Source organism: Schistocerca piceifrons, chromosome 9, assembly GCF_021461385.2.
Source record: "Schistocerca piceifrons isolate TAMUIC-IGC-003096 chromosome 9, iqSchPice1.1, whole genome shotgun sequence".
Lineage (NCBI taxonomy): Eukaryota > Metazoa > Arthropoda > Insecta > Orthoptera > Acrididae > Schistocerca > Schistocerca piceifrons.
In genome coordinates this window covers 206,981,960-207,002,332 of record NC_060146.1, presented here as the reverse complement: position 1 = coordinate 207,002,332, position 20,373 = coordinate 206,981,960, and the positions used below count along the sequence as shown (strand labels likewise).

Here is a 20,373-nt window from a genome sequence, read left to right as displayed (position 1 = left end):
AATGGTGGAGCGTAATTCGACAAAATACTTTTATGTTATTCAAATCGGCGCAAAATAAAGAATATTATTAAAATGATATACAGTATTCAGATAATATTTCTCTTTCTTGGAACGTATTGCCGGAATTCTACCAGAGTTCTAGCTTTTCGATACGATACTATTTCATGCTCAACAATCGATTACGACATCGTGGTGTATTGGTGTAAGCTGTCAAACAGTTTGTACAGGTTGTTGACATGTGCGAAGTTGTCAATTGAAAAGGAGGCTAATACGCGTGATGTAATGTGTAACAAAGAGCTAACAGTAAGCCATAGAAAAGCGATATGTGAGCGAGTACTGTGTAGGGGCTTAAAATGCAGTTTATTAGAAGCGATGCCAGTGAAACAGAAGATGAAAACTGTCGTCCAGCTACGAGACTGGACGATACGGACTATGTTCCAAAAACCAGTCGCATTACATATCGAGACATACTATCACCGATAATTTCAATAATAAGTCACACTGCAGACGTTGCACTCGATGCTAATCTGGCGTATTCTTACTACGCTAGCGCCGAATATGTTTACTTCAAGTTAACACTTCTATTTATACTATTCCCAGCACTCGTAAACACCGTGATTAGCACAAGAATGTAAGTAATATTATTTCAAAATTATGCGTGTTTTTTTAAACGATTAATTATCCCAGGTGTCATGCAATCCTAAACTAATGAACTATATTTGGAAGCTAAATGACAAACAAACGTTTGGGATAGTGGTCTTCACCTTTCACTTGCAATTTGGTCTTAGTTTGTCATTGCTGTTGTTACTCTTTGTCTTCTTGATCATCAGCGTTCTCTTCTGGCCAAGTGCTTCTATCTTAATACTACATCAAAATACTCTGTTAATACATTCCTAACTGTGTCACACAATACTAGGCAAATATTTGTTATCCCCCTCCACATTCTCGTTCATAAACTTAGTATAGTTTCTAATGTGTTTCTTTGTCATTTAATGAAGTGATTACTTTTAATATAAGGATACGTGGGGTCGACAGAAGCGTCCGATACCACGCGTCGGCTTTGACCCGTGACGTATGGGTGTTGTCGTGTGTGACGTCATGACGGCGCGGAGTTTGGTTTGAGTGTGGCTGTCTCCAGTTCTGTTTTATCTTATTTTATTTACTTTTCTGATCTGTTCGTTCTATCTCGTGAGTTTTTTTTTAAATTTAAAAACACTTATTACTTATTTTAATTATCTGTTTCCTCGAATTTCTGTTTTAGTTTATTATATTTATCTTTCTGATCTGTTCGTTTTATCCCGTGAGATTTTTTTTTAAAGACAAAAAACACTAATCAGCTACTGAAGCATCTTTATCTTATATGGGTTGCAGGGGTTACGACCCCAGGGGAGGTGGGTGGGTATTCATGCATGGCTGTCTTCACTTACACGTTGTAGCTACGCAAGGCGTCTAAATTTGTTTATATTTAGTTTGCCCCCGCCCAAAACACCCCATTTCCCGCGCTTGTCCCGTTAGTGTCATTAGGCTTCTTGTGGAAAGTGCGTATGTTTGTTTTTGTTTCCGCCATATTTGTGACATCATGGGTCAAAGCAGACGGGTGGGATCGGACGCTTCCGTATTTCCGATGTTTCTACACTTTACGTGAACGAAAAAGTATATTTTGATTACACAGCTATGATACTCGTGTTTACGAGTTTTTTTCCCTCATTATTCATGTCCAATGTTTTGCTTTAAAGGTATTCTACTCTGAATAATAATGACGTATTTTTAAGTCATGCTTCTATTACTATCTTAAATTTACTTAGAGTCAGGGTTTTTACTGATTGTGGCAGTTTATTATACATTGTCAGACTTATGTGTTTGTGGCTATTATGTATTAGTGTTTGCCTTTGAATGTGGAATGTGTAACCTGCAGTTGTTTCTGGTAGTGTGTACATGTACATTCATTCTTGGAGTAATTTTTTTTATTTCTTCTTTGACATATATTAAGAAGTTGTATATATATAAAGACATGGGATTGTCATTATATTGATTTGACTGAAATATTTCTTACAGGATTCTTTCTGACCAATCTTTGAATACATCTGACTGCTTTTTTCTGCCATCTGAAAATGCAGTTTGTATGTAGCAGATTTCCCTATAACCTTACCCCCATACTGCAGCTGTGACTGAAAGAATGCATAGTAGCTGAGAACCAGTAGTTTTTTGTTGATACAATACCTTACTTTATTTAGTAGAAAAATCACACTTGGCAGTTTACCATTTGGATACTTGATATAATTATCCCAAGAATCATTGGTCTAGTATGAACCCAAAAGCACAACACTTTTTGATGAATGAATGAAGAACTAATTAACGAATGAATCACATCAGTTCTTGACAGTAGTTAATGTAATAGAGAACAGTCAGCCTGTAGGAGTGCTGTTGGGTCGTAATTTGTCATTAGAGAATGCTGTTACAATCAAACAATGGAAACTCCAGGTAGGAATATCAACACTGTGGGAAAAGATAGATGAGTCATTCCCCTGTCAAATCAACACACTTTAAATAAAAATTTTACCTCACCCTCTTAGATTTTGCTGAAAGTTGGCATACTTATAGTGGGTGTTGAAACTAAGAAAAATACCAAATTTCAATTTTTTACCTCAAACCATTCCTGAAATATGGTCATGTAAACTTTTCAAAAACTGGCCAAAAATGTGTGAACAGACTTTTTTTAAAATTGCCCTAGGAGCTGCCCTAATTGAGCTAGAGAACTGGGAAAGGTGTCATTTTGCAGCATTTTTCATGCTCTTTCCAGTGATAGACAAAGAAACATAGATTCTAATTAATAACCTTTTTCAAAATGGTAATTAATATTTTGATTTAATTTTTTTACAAAAAGTCTTAATTGAAAATTTTCAAAATATTTCCATAGCTACTTCATACTGTTGTAAATCACATGGCAAAATATAAATCTGGGATGATGATGGGTTCATTGCTAAAAAAATTATTCCGGACTCTTGTTTTTCACTAACTAAACCTTATGGAATCTGTATTTGTTGTCATATGTGATTTTTCAGAAAATTTTAGTATAGTTCTGCAGGATGAAGCTCAGAGTTTCCACTGGACAAGAAAACAGATTACCATTCATCCTTTTGTTATATATTACAAACAGAAAGACAAAATTGAGCATATGAGCTTTGTCATTGTTTCTGATTGCCTGGAGCACACTACAACTGCGATTTACACCTTTCAAAAGAAGCTAATTTCATATCTAACAAATACATTTCAAAAGATTCCAAAAAAGATATACTATTATTCTGACGGTTCTGCTGCTCAGTATAAAAATAAGAAAAACTTCCTGAACTTTTGCCTTCATGAGGAAGACTTCAACATAAAAGCTGAGTGGCACTTGTCAGCCGCAGCACATGGGAAAGGGCCTTGTGATGGAGTAGGGGGTTCAGTAGAGAGACTGGCATCTCGTGCAAGTTTGCAAAGGCCATACCAAAATCAGATCCAAACCGCAAGAGATCTATTTGAGTGGGCAGTAGATAATATCACAAATGTTGATTTTGCATATTCCACTCAAGAAGACTATGCTGCTTCAGAAATATTCTTAAAAAGCCGACTTGAAGAGGCATTGTCAATCAAAGGAACACAGCAATTTCACACTTTCATTCCCAACACTACATCAAAATTAATAGTCAAATACTTCTCAGGTGATATGCAGAGTTGGGAGAGAGAAGTAACTACATCACCAGACAAACTGAAGTTACAAGGTGTATCAGGCTATGTCACCACTGTATATGGCAGAAACTGGCGGCTTGGATACATTTTAGAAAAAAACGAAGAACTTGATGAAGTGAAAAAAACTTTTCTTCATCCATGTGAACCAGCTAAGTCATCCTGCAGATGCAGATGTCCTGTGGGTGTCAGTTGTGGATGTTCTCACAAAAGTGAACCCATTTACACAGACAGGGAGAACATACATTCTTAATGAAAATGATGTAAACCAAACCCAGTCAGCTTTATTAAAATGTAATATGTGAAGTTCCAAGACAATTTATTGGGAAATTGCTTTCAACTCAAAACTTAATTTTTGTCTCAGGTTAGTATTAACATATATTTTATAGAAAGTTGTTTCAAAATTATTGTTAGTACCTATTGTGTTAAATCTAGCATGTACAGATACCTGTTACTCAAAAAGAACCATTATGTATTTAATTTCTTTAATAGTTCCATTTCAAACATCATGGACCAGAACTATTATGTAAATACTTGTACTTATTCATACTTTATTTCAGTTTGTAGTTAAAGGCTCAATTTCTTGTTTTTGTTGTATCGGTTAATATACTGTTAGTGAAGTTGTATGAAATTAAAATAAGCAATCAACTTAATTATAAAATATAATGATTAGTTTTGGTTTAATAAGGTGATGTTTTGATATTTGTAATACTTTTTTTTACTTACCTTTCAGTATATTTTAAAGAAATTCCTGTTTGTTAAAGGTCAATTTGGTCAAACTAGGGCCGTTAGTGAAAAACAAGAGTCCGGAATAATTTTTTTAACAATGAACCCAACATCATCCCAGATTTGTATTTTGCCATGTGATTTACAACAGTATGAAGTAGTTATGGAAATATTTTGAAAATTTTCAATTATGTACTTTTTGTAAAAAAAATAAAAAAATAAATCAAAATATTGATTAGTATTTTGAAAAAGGTTATTAATTAGAAGCTATGTTTTGTTGTATATCCCTGGAAAGAGCATGCAAAATGCTGCAAAATGACACCTTTCCCAGTTCTCTAGCTCAATTAGGGCAGCTCCTAGGACAATTTAAAAAAAGTCCGTTCACACATTTTTGGCTGGTTTTTGAAAAGTTTACATAGCCATATTTCAGGAATGGTTTGAGATGAAAAATTGAAATTTGGTATTTTTCTTAGTCTCAGTGCCCACTATAAGTATACCAACTTTCAGCAAAATCTAAGAGGGTGAGGTAAAATAGGTGTGTTGATTTGACATGGACTGACTCAGATTGCTACTTACCGTGAAGAAATTAGACAGTGGCTTGTTGCTTTGTGCTTTTCGTTTTGCAGGAGTCTACAGCTGTCTAATACAATCGACACACATAGCATTATCATTGCCACCGATAACACACAATTTCATTTTGGTGATGCAGAATATGCTTGGCCCAACAATTAGAGTGGGGATATGACATGTTTGCCATAAAATTTAACTGTTTTTTTACTTGAGATGCCTTTTGCATGTGATTAACATCTATTCTTTTACAGTGCGCCTGCCTCCCTCCCGACACACACACACACACACACACACACACACACACAACACTCTCTCTCTCTCTCTCTCTCTCTCTCTCTCTCTCTCTCTCTCTCTTATTAAATGTTAGGTGCTATCTTTGATGAAATTATGCCATTGTTGTAGGTTCAGGATTCATGTCTTTTTATTATAATCAGTTGTGTTTCCATATTGGATATATAAAACATGTTGTATTATGGACCAACGAGAACTTGCGTGCTACTTCAGTTTGTGTTTTGCATTCAGAGAACATTTCCAAAGTCTAAATTTTGCTTGTGCCCCATAAGAGTTGTTTGGAAACTTATGGCAAAGAAAGAAGAAAATTACCAACAGAAAGGTGTTTATTTTTTTACATTTATTTTTTTGTTTTGTAGACATCAAATTGGTGAATGTTGCAAACTTGAAATGTAAGAGTAATTAAACTTTGAAAATGTGCTTCTTGTACCAAAGGAAAATGCAAATGAGGTAACTAATAAATTAAGAGTCAAAATTGCTGACCAGCACTCAGGAGCACTACCAACAGACAGATGTAGAAGGAAAAACACTATGTATGAGCCTCCGTATTAGCCCTAATTTCCCCTATTTCCTCTTTGTGGTCCTTTGGCGAAATGTAAATTGGCAGCAGTAGAATCATTCTGTATTGAATAGGATTTGGGAGAAGAGGAGTTTGTGGCACAACTTGACAAGACAAAGGGATCGGGTGGTAGGACGTGTTCTGAGGCATCAAGGGATCACCTATTTAGTATTGGAGGGCAGCGTGGAGGGTAAAAATCGTAGAGGGAGACCGAGATGAAAACACCAAGCAGATTCAGAAGGGTGTAGGTTGCAGTAGGTACTGGGAGATGAAGAAGCTTGCGCAGGATAGAGTAGCATGGAGAGCTGCATCAAACCAGTCTCAGAACTGAAGACCACAACAACAACAACAACAACAGAATCATTCTGCAGCCAGCTTCAAATGCTGGCTCTCCAAATTTTCTCAATAACGTTCCTCAAAATGAACCTTGCCTTCCTTCCAGGGATTCCAATTTGAGTTCCCAGTGAATCTCTTCCCTGTGAATTGCTTCAGTATCTGCCTTTAATCTGATCTGGTGGGGATCCAAAACACTCGAGTATTACTCAATAATGTGTTGCATTGGTGTTCTACACATGCTCTCCTTTACATATGACCCACACATTCCTAATATTCTCCCAATAAACCAAAGTTGACCATTCTCCTTCCCTGCCAAAGTCCTCATGTGCTCTTTTCATTTCATATTGCTCTGCAGTGTTGTGGTCGTGTCAAACAGCACATTACTAGCACTGAATTTGAACAGTACAGTATAGTTTTTTATACTTATCCTCATTAGTGTACGTTTTTCTGCATTTGGAGTTAGCTGCCATTCATCACACTAACTGGAAATTTTGTCTAAGTCACTCATTGAAGACACCTTCCCAGACACCACAGCATCATCAGCAAACAGTCACAGATTGCTGCCCACCCTGTCCGCCACATTATAAGTCTGTAGGGAATAAAGCAGTCCTGTCACACTTCCTAGGGAGCACTCCTAATGATACCTTTGTGAATGAACACTCACTGTCAAGGACAACATATTGCTTTCTATTGCTTCAGAAATCTTTAAGCCCCTCACACATTTGGGAACCTACCCCATGTTCTCATACTTTATGCAAGGGGAACCATGTTAAATGCTGTTCAGAAAATAATAGTTCATTCGTCGAGGATAACCTAGGAGAAGGTTAAAAAGGAGTTGCAGTCACTCAGACCGCACAGTGATAGTGAGCCACCTGTAGTGACACTTAGATCTGTCACTTTTCATTTTCCACTTTGTTGAAAGTAGTTATTTTCTTTTTGAAAGGAAATCTTTTCACCTATAACTTTGAAGGGTATAAGCACAATGTGACTTCCTTTTGGTGTATTTATACACACTATGGACCTGTGTTACAAGAAATTTATAGTTATATTTTGTTCTGGTGTTGTAATTGTGTAAACTACTATATTTACTGGCTTGTTCCTCATGTGTTAATAAGAGACATGAGTAGTGTTATTGTACAAATACAAGCCACTATTTTGGAATTATTTATTTTATTGTTACTTTCATGAAGTTCAAAGTTGCTGCAGTGAACTCTTGTAGCTCCCACATCTTTTTGGATTATTTTTCAACATTGCTTTTGTCTCAAGCCTGAAATTTGCTTTTTGATTGTCATTTTCTAACTGTGCTACCTGTTTATACTGTTTAAAACAGTGAAAACATGTTTTGTGGTTTGCTTTGAGCATTCATAGAATCTCCTCTTATTCTGGGATTGTATTTTAATTCCTGATATTATCACTAATTTGAATTTTGTATAGAATTTTTACTGATATTTGTTTTGGAAAAACTATAAAAAATAACAGGTTTGTATGTGGCCTTAAATTTATTGGAATATTTGTGTGTCATATTTGAAATGTAAACATCAGCCCCATTTCCTCTTCTCGGGGCCGGGGAGGGGGGGTGTTCAACATTTTCATCACTGAACTTACATACACATTAGCTCTGATTTTTGTGGTTTCATGTAATAGCCATTTTAGAATCTGCAAATGGTGATCACTAAAACCAATGTTGCCTTTTGTCTTGTAGGCCTGTTGGGTCGACCCGAGCATCCGATCCCACCCGTCAGCTTTGACCCGTGATGTAAGGCTGTTGTGATGTGTGACGTCATGATGGTGCGGAGTTTGGTTTGTGAGTGTGGCGTGTTTGTAGGTCGTTGCGTTGCCATTCGTGGTGCCCTCTGATGGTGTGTTTAGGGGTTTCGTGTTGTCTGGTGTATTGGATTCATTTTGATGTTACTGCTTCTTCTGGCTGGTTCTCGTTTTGGCTGTGTGTGTAGCGGAATTGGTTTCAGTGAGTTAACGATTTATTGTTTTTGTGTGAAAGTTATTGTCATGCTGTTTACTGTTGTGTGTTAATTTGAGTAAATTAATTTGTTGTTGCTCTTGTTAGGTATGGATAGGACCGATAAAATTAATAGTGTGCGATTACATGCTATGATGGGCGCGACTCCGTTGGAGTTGATAAAATTTCTACAGCTGTTTTGGTTGATTGCGGAGGTGGTTAAGTGCGCTGTTTGTTGGCATGAAATGACATTGGCAAAAGTTCCGGTGTCTCAGACCAGGGATGGTTATATGTGGCGGTGCCATAGGAATAACCTATGGTGCTCCATACGTCGCATTTCCTGATTCGAGAAGTTTAGGTTAGGCTTGCGCGAGATTGTGTTATTGAACATATTACTTTTGTTATAGATACTCTCAAAGTTTTTGCGCACGTGAGTGAGAGGAGTGTGCTTGACTGATTTTCTTTTCGTTGTGAAGTATGTTCTGAGTTTATTAAGTACAGGGGTAAGTTGAGTGGGCCTGGGGTTGTGTTGGAAGTGGACGAGTTGCAGTTTGGGAAAAGGAAGTATGGGAGGGGTAAGTCAGTGGTTGGTCTCCGGTTGTGTGGGGCAGTGGGCTATTGTACCGGGGAGTGGGTGTTCGTGATGTGTTTTTAGGGTTGTGTAGGGGCAGTCTAAGGTGGAATTAGTGGGGGTTAATTGAGGAGTTTATAGAACTGGGTTTCCACTGGTAGTTTCTGATGCTTTTTCTTCTTATAGGGGGGTTGGGTGAGAGGGGGTACTATCATTAAGTTGTGAACCATAGTTTAGAGTTTTAAAAATTATAAGACGGGGGCTTGTACAAAATACTATAGAGGGAATGTGGGGGGCCGTTAAGTCAGTTTCTTGGGAGTGTGAAGAGGCGCTCTTCTAACCTTTAGTCTCATTTAGATGAGTACTGTTGGCGGAATAGCCTCCCTGAGGGCTATTGTTTTTTTTTTTTTTTTTCAGTGTTTTTTAAGGGCTATTGGTAAGATGTACAGGCTGAAGGTGGTTGGTTAGGGTGGTTTGGGTGGCTGCAGGAGGGGGGGGGGGGGGGAGTGTGTTGGTTTGTGATTTAGTTGTGTAGGATCTATTTTGTTGCAGTTTTTGTTGAGTTGTAGTGTGTGATTGAGTTTTTTTTTTTATTTTGCATTTGTTTTTTGTTTATGGGTATTTTATTTTGGGGTGAGGGGAGAGGTTGAGTTGGGGGTAGGGTGTGGGTGGGTTGGGTCTTTCTTTTGGTTGTGTATTTTTCCATTGGTTTGTGTGCATGTGCGCGCACCTGTGTGTGATTGTCGTAGCCGAACTAGGTTATGGCGCCGGAACTTTGTTGTGGTAGGTTTTTATTTTTCTTGTTTTTAGTGTATTTGTTGTGTGTTGGGGTCAGGGGAAGTGTTAGTCCGATGTGTGGTTGTGGCTGTGTTCTGGTATCGGGAGTTGCTGTTGAGCTGTATAGGTCAAGGGAAGTGTTCAGTTCCAGTTTGTGGAATCGGGAGCTGCTGTTGAGCTATATAGGCCAAGGGAAGTGTCCGATTCCAGAGGATATTGTTTTTAGTGGAATTTGGGGAGTTTTGTGTTGCCGGTCTTTTTGTCGTTTTGTGTGGTTTGGTATGGTGGTGTGTGTCTGAATTTGGTTATATTTACTTTGTCCCCACCCAAAAACCCCCAATTTCTGTGTGTGTGTGTGTGTGTGTGTGTGTGTGTGTGTGTGTGTGTGTGTGTGTCAATTTTTCAATGTATTTTTGTCTTTGTTGTCATGTTTACATAATGACGTCATAGATGCCATATTGGAGTCATAGTGTATGGTCGTTTCTGCCATATTTGTGACGTCGTGACTCAAAGCAGACGGGTGGAATCGGACCCTTCTGTATTTCCGGCCTGTTTGTCTGTATTTATAAAAATCTAGTCAATAGTTTTTGTAGAAGTACTGCTTATTTGAGCTGTGTCAGCTATGATTAGTTTTGTGCTAGGGGATTCCAGTATATATTTGATTTCATTTAAATTTATTGGCCTTGAGGAAATCAACATTAAAGGCTCCATGTATGAGACAGTATTTTACTTGCCGGTGTACATATTTTCTAAACGAATTATTCCATGTGACCACGTCAACATTTTTGACACCGTATGGCAAATATATGGATAATTATATCTTGATGTGGCAGCTCTGCTGTTGAGAGTTCTATGTCTCTTTCATTGAACAAGCTCTCAAATTTGGCTATGTTGCTGAATTTTATGTTTTACCAATATGCAACTGCCACCATTCCTGAGTATTTCTCTGCAAAACATGTTCTCCAATTTGAACTGAGGAGTTGTCGTTTCTGACAAGCCTTTATTCAGTCAGTGCTCATTCACTTTATTACCATAAAGTTTGTGGTAATAGAAAATAGTGGTTGAATGCAAGGAGTGTAAGGTGTAAACTGCTCACTTGTTCCTGTAATGTTTGTAATCTAACTTTTGAAGTAGGTTTTCTTATGTTCATTGTATGCTTCTTTAAAAATCTGTGAAGTAGTTCTTCAGATGTACAATGCATTCAGTTAACACTACCACTTTTAATCTACTCTTCAAGGCTATAATTAAACTATGTTGACTTACTTTGCGGATTGTCGTCTTATAGACTTATCTTTTGGGCCATTGCTTCTAAAGTAAGTATAGCATTTGTTCAGCACAAGTAAGTAGTAAGAATATTGTGTAAAGTAGGTAGCTGTAAATATTGTAGAAGTGTTTCTTGAGGATTTTAGAACCCTTACACACACTTTCAGTGCATTTACTCCTTAAAAGTTTTTGCTGTTGGTAATAAAGGATCAACCAAGCGTTGTGATTCCACTTTTTGCTTCGACCCATGATGTAACTATGTTCTTTTGTGTGACATTATAGTGGCTCAGTGTTCTTGAGTCACATCATATCTGTAGATGGTGTGTTGTAGTATTTGGTGGCACTCTCTTGCGTCAGATGTCTATGTTACAAAGTTGTGCGTTAGGTGTGTTAGTGAGTCATTTGACATTTGTGAACTGAATGTATCAGGTTGTTACAAAGAGTTTATGCTAGTTTCCTATTGACTTATCTCAACTTTATGTATTATCGCTGATGGACTGTTTATGTTCGGAATTACTAGTGCTTCGTGTTTAATATGCTTGGAGATTTAATATCATATTTCCTTATTTGTTAGCCATAGATATGATGGAAATTTACAAGTAGGTCTCTGCTCATTGCAATGGGCGAAGAATGTTAGCTAGTAAGACAAAGTCCCTATAGTTATTTGGACTGATTGCAGATGACTTTTGAGTGTGCTGCTCTTAGTACTGTGGGTTTTGTTGTAGCTGCCATGTAGGCCAGGTGAAATTTGCAGTATTGAGTTTTGGAGTAGTTTGCTGGTCCATAGTATCGAGGGCCTCGTATGAGCTGTTTAGGGTGTTCTAGGAGGAACAGTTAATATGCAGCGATATGACAGGAATGATCATTCAAAGTTAAAACGTCTAATAAACATAGGCTCTAAAAAGTACGCCTTTGAGAATTCCATGTGCTTCATTTTTGGGTTAATATATGTTTTGGGTTAGTGTCATTATTCTTATAGGCTTATATTTACTTAGTTGCTGCACAAAACTGCTACTTCCCTTAGCTGTCTTGTTAGTTTCATTTTATTGTAGGAGTTAAATAATGTTATTTATGTTTGTTTGCAGATGTAATGAATGACATCATGGTCACCATATTATACCACGTGGTTATAATAAAGTGCGCCTACTCATAGAAGCCCAGTGTGGGCTGTAAGTATTGTATGACAGTGGAACCTGGTAGTTATGCTAAGGGATTAATGCAGAACTGATCTACATTCGAAGAAAAATTAGTTCCAATTTTGGCCACCAGATGCAGATCTGGCACTGTCAATGCAAGAAAGACATTTACGAGGTGTACAAGAAAAGTAATGAGACTGAAAACAGTGCGAGCAATCTGGAAATGCTATGTTGTTCTAGTTGTGTAGATCTGTGTATTCATCCTTTCCAGATGCTCAATCTAAGTTTCAGCTCCATTTCGTCATCACGTTATGTTTGAGAGCACCATCAGTGAAATTGTTTTTTGTTTTGTTTCACGATAATGGAAAATCGGAATTTTAGAGCAATGTGATGCCATCAAGTTTTGTGTGTTAAACTTGGGTAATCTGCAAGTTTGACCCATGAAAAGTTGAGACAGACCTATGGGAAACATTCTGTGCCAAGAGCACAAGTTTTTCACTGGCACAAATGATTTTTGGAAGGCTGAGAACACGTTGAAGATGAACTTTCCTCAGGGAGACATTCAACTTCAAAAATTGGTGAAATCATCAAACATGTGTTTGTTCTTGTGAGATCAGACAGATGTTTAACGATAAGAATGGTGGGTGATGTGTTAAAACTTACACTTTCATCGTACATCAAATTTTGACTGAAGTTTTGCACATGCAAAAGGTTTGTGCCAAAATGGTCCCCCCCCTCCCCAAAAAAAAAACCTCACAAATGAACACAAAGATAATCAAAGAAATATATGCATTGATCTCCTGAGAGGATTTCCAGTGACCATGATTGGTTCAGTCATGTGATGACAGGTGATGAATCCTGGATTTTTTGAGTATGATCCTGAGACAGTGGCGATGTGAGAAGTGGCATGCTGAGATATCTCCTCAACTGGAAAAAGTTCAAGTGAGCAAATCAAAGATTTAAACAATGCCGATTTGCTTTCTTGCTGTAGGGGTATCGTGCATGAGGCATTTGTTGCTCTAGAACCATCTGTCAACCAAGTGTTTTACAAAGACGTCCTTCAATGGCTCAGGAAATGGATGAACGGAGTGAAACCTGACATTACAGGCAAGTGGGTGGTACATCTTGACAATGCTCCATGTCACACGGCCACTTGCATTACAGAAGTTTTGATCTCTGAAGGCTTTCCTGTTGTTTCACAGCCCCCCTCCCTCCCCCCCCCCCCTCCCCTATTCATCAAATCTTAGTCCTTGTGAAATATTTCTTTTCTCAAAATTTAAAAAGTCTTAAAAGCACATCATTTTGGGACTCTGGAGACTATTCAAAAGAATGTGAATGATGTGTTAAAGTCCTTACCAATAGAAACATTTCAGTGCTGCTACCAAGACTGGGAATAATATCTACCAAGTTTTGCTTGCCATAACGTGATGGCTAAATGGTGTATAGCTGCCAAAGGGAACTGCTTTAAAGGGGACAAGATTGTTGTTTACAAATAAAAACTTTGGAAAATAAAAAGTTAATCTCATTGCTTGATTTTCATTCACCTCATAGAAATGTTTTCATATGTAATGGATTAGGGACGGGACATGGGCAGAACAGGTCAAATAAGTGAGATAGTCATAATGTTGGTATTATTAACTGCTGCTTACACAGTTTGTTCAAAATAGCACCGGAGACGTTGGCGAGATGCTGTGCAGTGCCAGATTTGCACCTTGAGGCGAAAATTTAAACTAATTTTTTTTCCAGCATAAATCAGTTCCGCATTCACACATTATAATATCTACCAAGTTTTGCTTGCCATATGATACAGTCCACACTGGGCCTCTGTGAGTAACTGAACAGTAATTGTAACCACAAGGGGTGGGCTTGAAATAGGGCTACCCACAATCTTGAAGATGTCACAGGCCACAGTATACAGTTGATATTGCAACTTTAAGCTTTGATGTAGTAGAAACTGTTTCAACTGAACTGCGATGTACACAGTCCCAATGCAACACATAAAAGTGATTTTCATGTGGGCTGACTCCTTGTCTAGTTTTCATGATTGTATTACGCTCTCTGGTGGTTTGATATTCGACAAGTTCACACCTAACACACAGCAAGAAACTGGGAATCCCTACCAATTTGAAAGGACAGTGCTTTGTGTTGATGAAGGATATGTCTATGCCGGGAGTGCCAAAGGTGACGGACTGTGTGAAACCTTAATGGCAGACATTTCACAGTTCGTACAGAAATTAATAGTAGCCAGATCAATCATGATAATTCAAAAAGAAACATGTACATTACCATTATTTGCACAATGATTCTGATGGTGTAATCAGATTTTCAATATCTTTATTAGTTTAAAGTTTAGTATCTGACGGTAAATTATACGAGTAACACCCAGCAATGAATTTCCAAAATATAAACGCTTGATCCGATTTTGTCTATTGCCATGTCTTTAAAAAGCTATTAGTGTAAACCTAAATTGGTATGAATTACAGGCATGTAACTTAAATAGTACATGAGTTATTGGGAGGTCAAAGTGGCTGATTACGATCGATCGCGTCAGGCCATAAGTGAAACTTCCTGGCAGATTAAAATTGTGTGCCCAACCAAGACTCGAACTCGGGACCTTTGCCTTTCGCGGGCAAGTGCTCAGTCAGCGCACACTCCGCTGCAGAGTGAAAATCTCATTCAGGCCATAAGTACTCCACAATTACATGAAAAAATGGTGGTAGCATGCTTATATTGAAAGAAAGTGCTGGCAGGTCGATAGACACACAAACAAACACAAACATACACACAAAATTCAAGCTTTCACAACAAACTGGTGCCTAATCAGGAAAGAGGGAAGGAGAGGGAAAAACGAAAGGATGTGGGTTTTAAGGGAGAGGGTAAGAAGTCATTCCAATCCCGGGAGCGGAAAGACTTACCTTAGGGGGAAAAAAGGACAGGTATACACTCGCGCGTGCGCGCGCACACACACACACACACACACACACACACACACACACACACACACACACACACAACACACATATCCATCCGCACGTACACAGACACAAGCAGACATTTTGGCTCAGTGAACTTCTGTTCCATTTGTTGCGAGTTGTCATAGCTGATGGTGGTGGTAAGTGACAAAATCTGCATAAGCAATGTCTAATGTTTGCTTGTGTCTGTGTGTGTGCGAGTGTATACCTGTCCTTTTTTCCCCCTAAGGTAAGTCTTTCCGCTCCCGGGATTGGAATGACTCCTTACCCTCTCCCTTAAAACCCACATCCTTTCGTCTTTCCCTCTCCTTCCCTTCTTCCCTCTTTCCTGATGAGGCAACAGTTTGTTGTGAAAGCTTGAATTTCGTGTGTGTTTGTGTGTCTATCGACCTGCCAGCACTTTCGTTCGGTAAGTGACATCATCTGTGTTTTTAGATATATTTTTCCCACGTGGAATGTTTCCCTCTATTATATAAATATATTGATTCATTTATATCTTTGTTAATATCCGATATATGCTATTCATGAAGAAACTGGTCAATTATTTATTGTGTTGTAGAAAGCACAGAGACATTAGGCTCCTCGCCTAACTTTTGCTTCTTTTCTTTTTATGTATGTTTATTTAATTTGTTTGTTTAGTTAATAATGTGTGTTGGAATGTGTTTATGGTCCAGCCATAGGAATCTTTATTTGATTTCAAGTATTTAAATGTAAATCCAGTATTTCATATGTGCTTAAGTATGTGTGTCGGTGCGTTGGCTTGAAAATATGGCACGAGTGCTCTAGCCAATGACAGCGCTCGTGAATGGGGAGACTGGGTGGGAGCTAGTTCTGGAAGTGTGGCAGTTTGGGGAGGATGGCACAGGACCCAGGAGTGAGTGCTGGACATGGACAGTACAGCACGACGGATGGACAGTCGGCAGAAAGACTTGGACAGTGGAGCAGTTTGCGCGTGATCACGGAGGATAGAAATATTTCGGAGTGCCAACCTGTGCTCTTGTGTGGTTTCCACAACTTCTGCAGTGAAGATGTAGTGTCCGTTTAGAAGTGAATGTCTCGCGAGCTATGTTGTTCATAACTAATTACGTGTAGTAGGAATCTATTGTTTCCCTGTTGTTCAACTTATATTTCATTTAATTGCTGGACCATCGACACCAATAAGTGTTTTGCAGAAATATACCGCAATCTTGAAAGTACTTCTACTATCGTACTCATCATTTAAAGTCGTTAAGATAGTAAATGCAGATTTTATTTAATTACAATTTTTCATTTATAAATTTATATGTTACTTTCATAATTCACAATTGCCGAGTGATAGAAACCTTCGACCATCTGATTCACTTGTGCATTCTTATCATATAGTGTAGACTCAGCAGTATTTGGCCTGTAATGCGGCAACTACGTATCCCAGCCCCTAGACAACAAAACCAGCGAAAACTTTTAATATTGCAACTCTGAGTATGCAACGTTGAGTCTGAGGGTTTGTAGTTATTTTGAAAGCCCGCTAGCCTTTGTAGCACATCAGAATTTTTCGTGGAGGGAAATTTCTTATCTGCATGAACTGTCTTAGTGCTCTGCATGGCTAGTCAGCAAATGTTCATTGCAGACAGGGTAGTTCAGATGGTCCACCAACAACATCCACCTCCTGCACAGACAGAAGAAAGAGGCGGCCTTCTGCAGAGTCCCTGCATTCACGTTAATCGTGGGGAATGGGAAAGCTGACAGAGCGGCAAAACAGCTGGTGAGGAAAATACCCTTAACAGCCTAGTACAGGGTGTCTTGTAGTGACAAAGATAGTGTTGGCTGTGTGGGAAAGGTAGTGCCTACAGAAGTGCCAAACAGAGTGCTGCCACCAATCAGTCTGACTATTAGACCGTGGCGCAATTCCTTTCAAACTCCGAGAAAGTGGTCCTCAGTCACCCTTGTATTCTACACAACATAGTGACGCCCGCTTATCTTTTGCGGCACGGAGATCCATCGGAAGACAGTGTTTGCGGCATCATATTCGTGGTGCACTGTGTTTTATCATCACGTGTTTTGTGTACTGATACGATAGAAGCTTTTGGTATAGTGAGGGATTTAGGTGGTGTTGAAACAGTAGTGAGCAATTGTTGACTTTTTTTGTGTGGCGTCATGACTTCTGCCCAATTTTATTGAACAAAGGTTTTAATGTATGTATGTGTGGCTGGCTCATACTATTAATTCCATAAACAGGCAGCCATCTTAATGGCATCCACTATTTTATGACTACTACTAGTGAACCCGGTAATACTTCATAATTGCTAAATATATATTGTATATGGGAAATGAATTACATCCTAAAGTCTTTCCCCACCCCTTTTCTTTCTGCACATCTCCTCCTCCCCCCCCCCCTCCCCTCTCTTACCCTCCCTCTCTGTGCATCACCTGTTCCCCTGGTATATACTGTATGAGTGACACCTCGCCAGCTGCCGCAAATGTCATGATAGTAGCTTCGGTGACAGTGTTTCAAATAGTTTTTATCTGTGAAAGGGTAGGATTATGAAGGTTTAGATGATTCAGATTCAGTACTACTACTACTACTAGTAGTAGTAGTAGTAGTAGTAGTAGTAGTCTGATCAGAAGCCAGTAAGTCATAAATAAAATTTTTATGTTTTCTGTCAAACATGGTGAGGAAGAAAACAAAAAAGCACATTTTTGGGTATACAATTTGCATCTGACAAAAATGCAGTGATAACTAACATATGTAGGGGAAACAATTTGTCTTATGGTTTAGATGCTGTTGCATCAAAGTTGAAACTGACTTTGGGAAAGAAATCGAAATGCCACACATTTTCACAGCATAGTCTTTTGTTGTGTGTTTTAACAGAAGACCTGTACTTTGTCATAAAAAAATCAAAAAAATCTCTGTAGCCTATTTCTGTCTGAATGTTATTAGATTATCATCCAAAAATTTGAAGTAAATCAGTCAACAACGTTTTGAGATTTTTGGTAACACTTTCTCCCTCAAATATTTCGTATACATTTATATATTATATACATTAAAAAAAAGTATGTAGCTGATGTCCATCTGAATCATCATTAATAAGTTGGCAAAGTGACTTTTCTTTATATGGATTAATGTAGACAATGGTATGGCCTACTAATACACCAGTACCACACTCTTCGGAAAGGGCACTGATTATTACTCTGTTTACTGCCAATACCATCCATCCATTCCTCCATATCATGCAAGAAAAGTGTGAGTTGGGTTTCACATAATCCATGTTTTTGGAATCCGTGTTGGGTGGCATAGAGTTGGTAAATAACTTGTTGTATTTCATCTCCAGGGTTGAGTAGAGAAAATTTTTCCATATAAGGGACTTATATGCTACTAATTTTGATAAGCCCCATATAGAAATATTATAGTTGTGGTACACCTCTAGTGCACTTCTAAGCTCCGTGCCCCAAGCAGCGGCTTGTGTCGCCCGGGCATTAAACCAGCCCTGTTGAACTCAGCATATGTTCTAACATTCTATAACAAATGGATGCTAAGGATATTGGACAGCAGTTTTGTGGATCCCTTCCACTGCTTCAACAATGTCTCAGTTTTACATGCTTAAAAGTATTGTGATAAGGATCCTTAAAAGTGGTCCAGTTCATTATTAACTCCCTCTCCCCCCCCCCCCCCCCCCCCCCCACACACACACACACACTGTAAACACTACGAAATGTTCTGAAAACATCCCATGCCATCAACCCTGCTGTTTTCAGCAACATGTTTGGGGTTCTGTAGGTTGCTAGTAGTTTCCTTCATGACCAAAGATGTCATGACTGGGACACCAAGCATGCATTGATTTTATGTAATTGCCAAGATCTTTACGTCTGGCCCTCTCATTCCAGGCCATTTTCTGACTGTGTGTATTTGGAGCAGCGATATCTGTGCGGAAAGTGCTATGTTTAATTTATTTGGTCACTGTTCTGTTGTTGGTTAATTAAGATGTAAACCTAAGATTATTTCAGTCAGCTAAATACTTTTGATGCTCACAGGTATGTTGCGGATGAAGATAACATGACACTTACTAAGATAGCCACGAAGAGATGGCTACTTCGAATGTTTGTGCTATTTTTCCAGATTGCACCAATTTTAAGGCAAGTTTTATATTAAATAGTAGCATTTTATTTAAAATGTAGTACTTTTCATTATGTAATTCATATGATAGCTTAGCACCAGTGCAAAACTATTGTATGGCATAGTAGGTGTATGTAACACTTGTCTACTGGATATTCTCACAAATCTTGATTCTAACATCATTTTTCAGGGTGTAGCAAAAAGATCAGAGAGTTTTTGATTTATAATGACTCAAGTACTATGCATTTGAATTGTTATGTAGTTATACATTGTTGTCATTGTGGTGCCATTTCAATAGCCATGAATCTGTGTTTGTGTAAGCACAGTGCATGTGTACTGGGATTAATTTTTTTTAAAAGTAGTGATCCTTGCGTAACAACTTGCAGCTCGGTGTTAATTCCACTGGAACTTGTGATATAGGCTGGAAGAGTTCCTGTCAGTAACACAATTTGTTATTATGACTGCAAATTTCAAGAGAAATGAGTTCAGCTTTAAAATGAAACTCAGCAGGGCTTCCCCTATTTGTAGAAGACAGAAAGCCATTATGGGTTCATATTGCACCCAAGGGGCACATGCTTAACATTTTGGTGTGGAAGTATTTTCACACAGTAAAAGGAGGACAGTGCTAAATGAACAGACCGATTTCAGTAGTAATTGTTTCTTAGATGTCTTTAATGACTTGATGTGGATATCTGACTGCTCCATCAGTCCCCTTCCCCTCTCTCCTACTGTCTTTGGGCTTTTACAACTTTTAGAGAAGTTGTATTATCCATTTGTTTGCCCATAACTTTATCATTGATGCTGACTACTAAGTACAAGTTTTCCTCTTAGATCTTATCAAGATTGCTACAGAAACCAAGAAGATGGCTAGTTCTTCACAATTATTATAAAAACAAAACCAACAACAGAGTGTAATGATGAAGAAGAGGTTATTCTACTGTCTAATTTCATTTTACAGTTGTTTCATAAATTTCTCTTCAAAGGTTTAATCACCTTATACCAACATCTGGAGGGGTAAAACCTGTTCTTTCTATGTCAAGTATGCCAATAAGGATATCGGGGTCTTAAAACTGTTTTTCATATTTTTTAACTGTACCAAAAAGGAAGTTTGTAACATTATAAAGAGGCAGACTGGCTGATCAGTGACATAGCTTCAGGTGGTGAAATTCCAAGTACTACATATTGTTAGGATGAGGAAAACAGTTTTTTCTGAATTTTAAATGTTTCTATCAGTAGTACTTCAAATTTCACCTAAATATGGACTAACAATATCATTTCTCAATTTTGATTTAGACAATTAAGTGATATGTAGAATTAAAAAGTAAGTTAGTGTGAGCTTTTCTTAACTTGGGAAAGTCACCAAACTGCAGATGCAAGTACAATCAGTCTTTTACATATG

At 38.1% G+C, this 20,373-nt stretch overlaps 1 protein-coding gene across 5 annotated transcripts in view; it reads left to right on the top strand.

Moving 5' to 3' along the window:
- The first annotated feature begins 202 nt into the window (after positions 1–202).
- The window catches only part of LOC124717046 (XK-related protein 7-like), a 39,543-nt gene continuing 19,372 nt past the window's right edge, over positions 203–20,373 (top strand). The window contains exons 1-3 of one of the 5 annotated variants that reach the window (XM_047243714.1): positions 7,983–8,174; positions 10,751–10,826; positions 18,893–18,994. In XM_047243714.1, the coding sequence (XP_047099670.1) occupies positions 10,765–10,826; positions 18,893–18,994 (164 nt within the window). In that variant the 5' untranslated portion in view covers positions 7,983–8,174; positions 10,751–10,764. Of the gene's footprint in view, positions 632–1,611; positions 1,737–7,982; positions 8,175–8,504; positions 8,524–10,750; positions 10,827–18,892; positions 18,995–20,373 lie in introns of those variants that run through there. The other 4 variants (XM_047243713.1, XM_047243716.1, XM_047243715.1 and 1 more) reach the window with 4 other exon arrangements.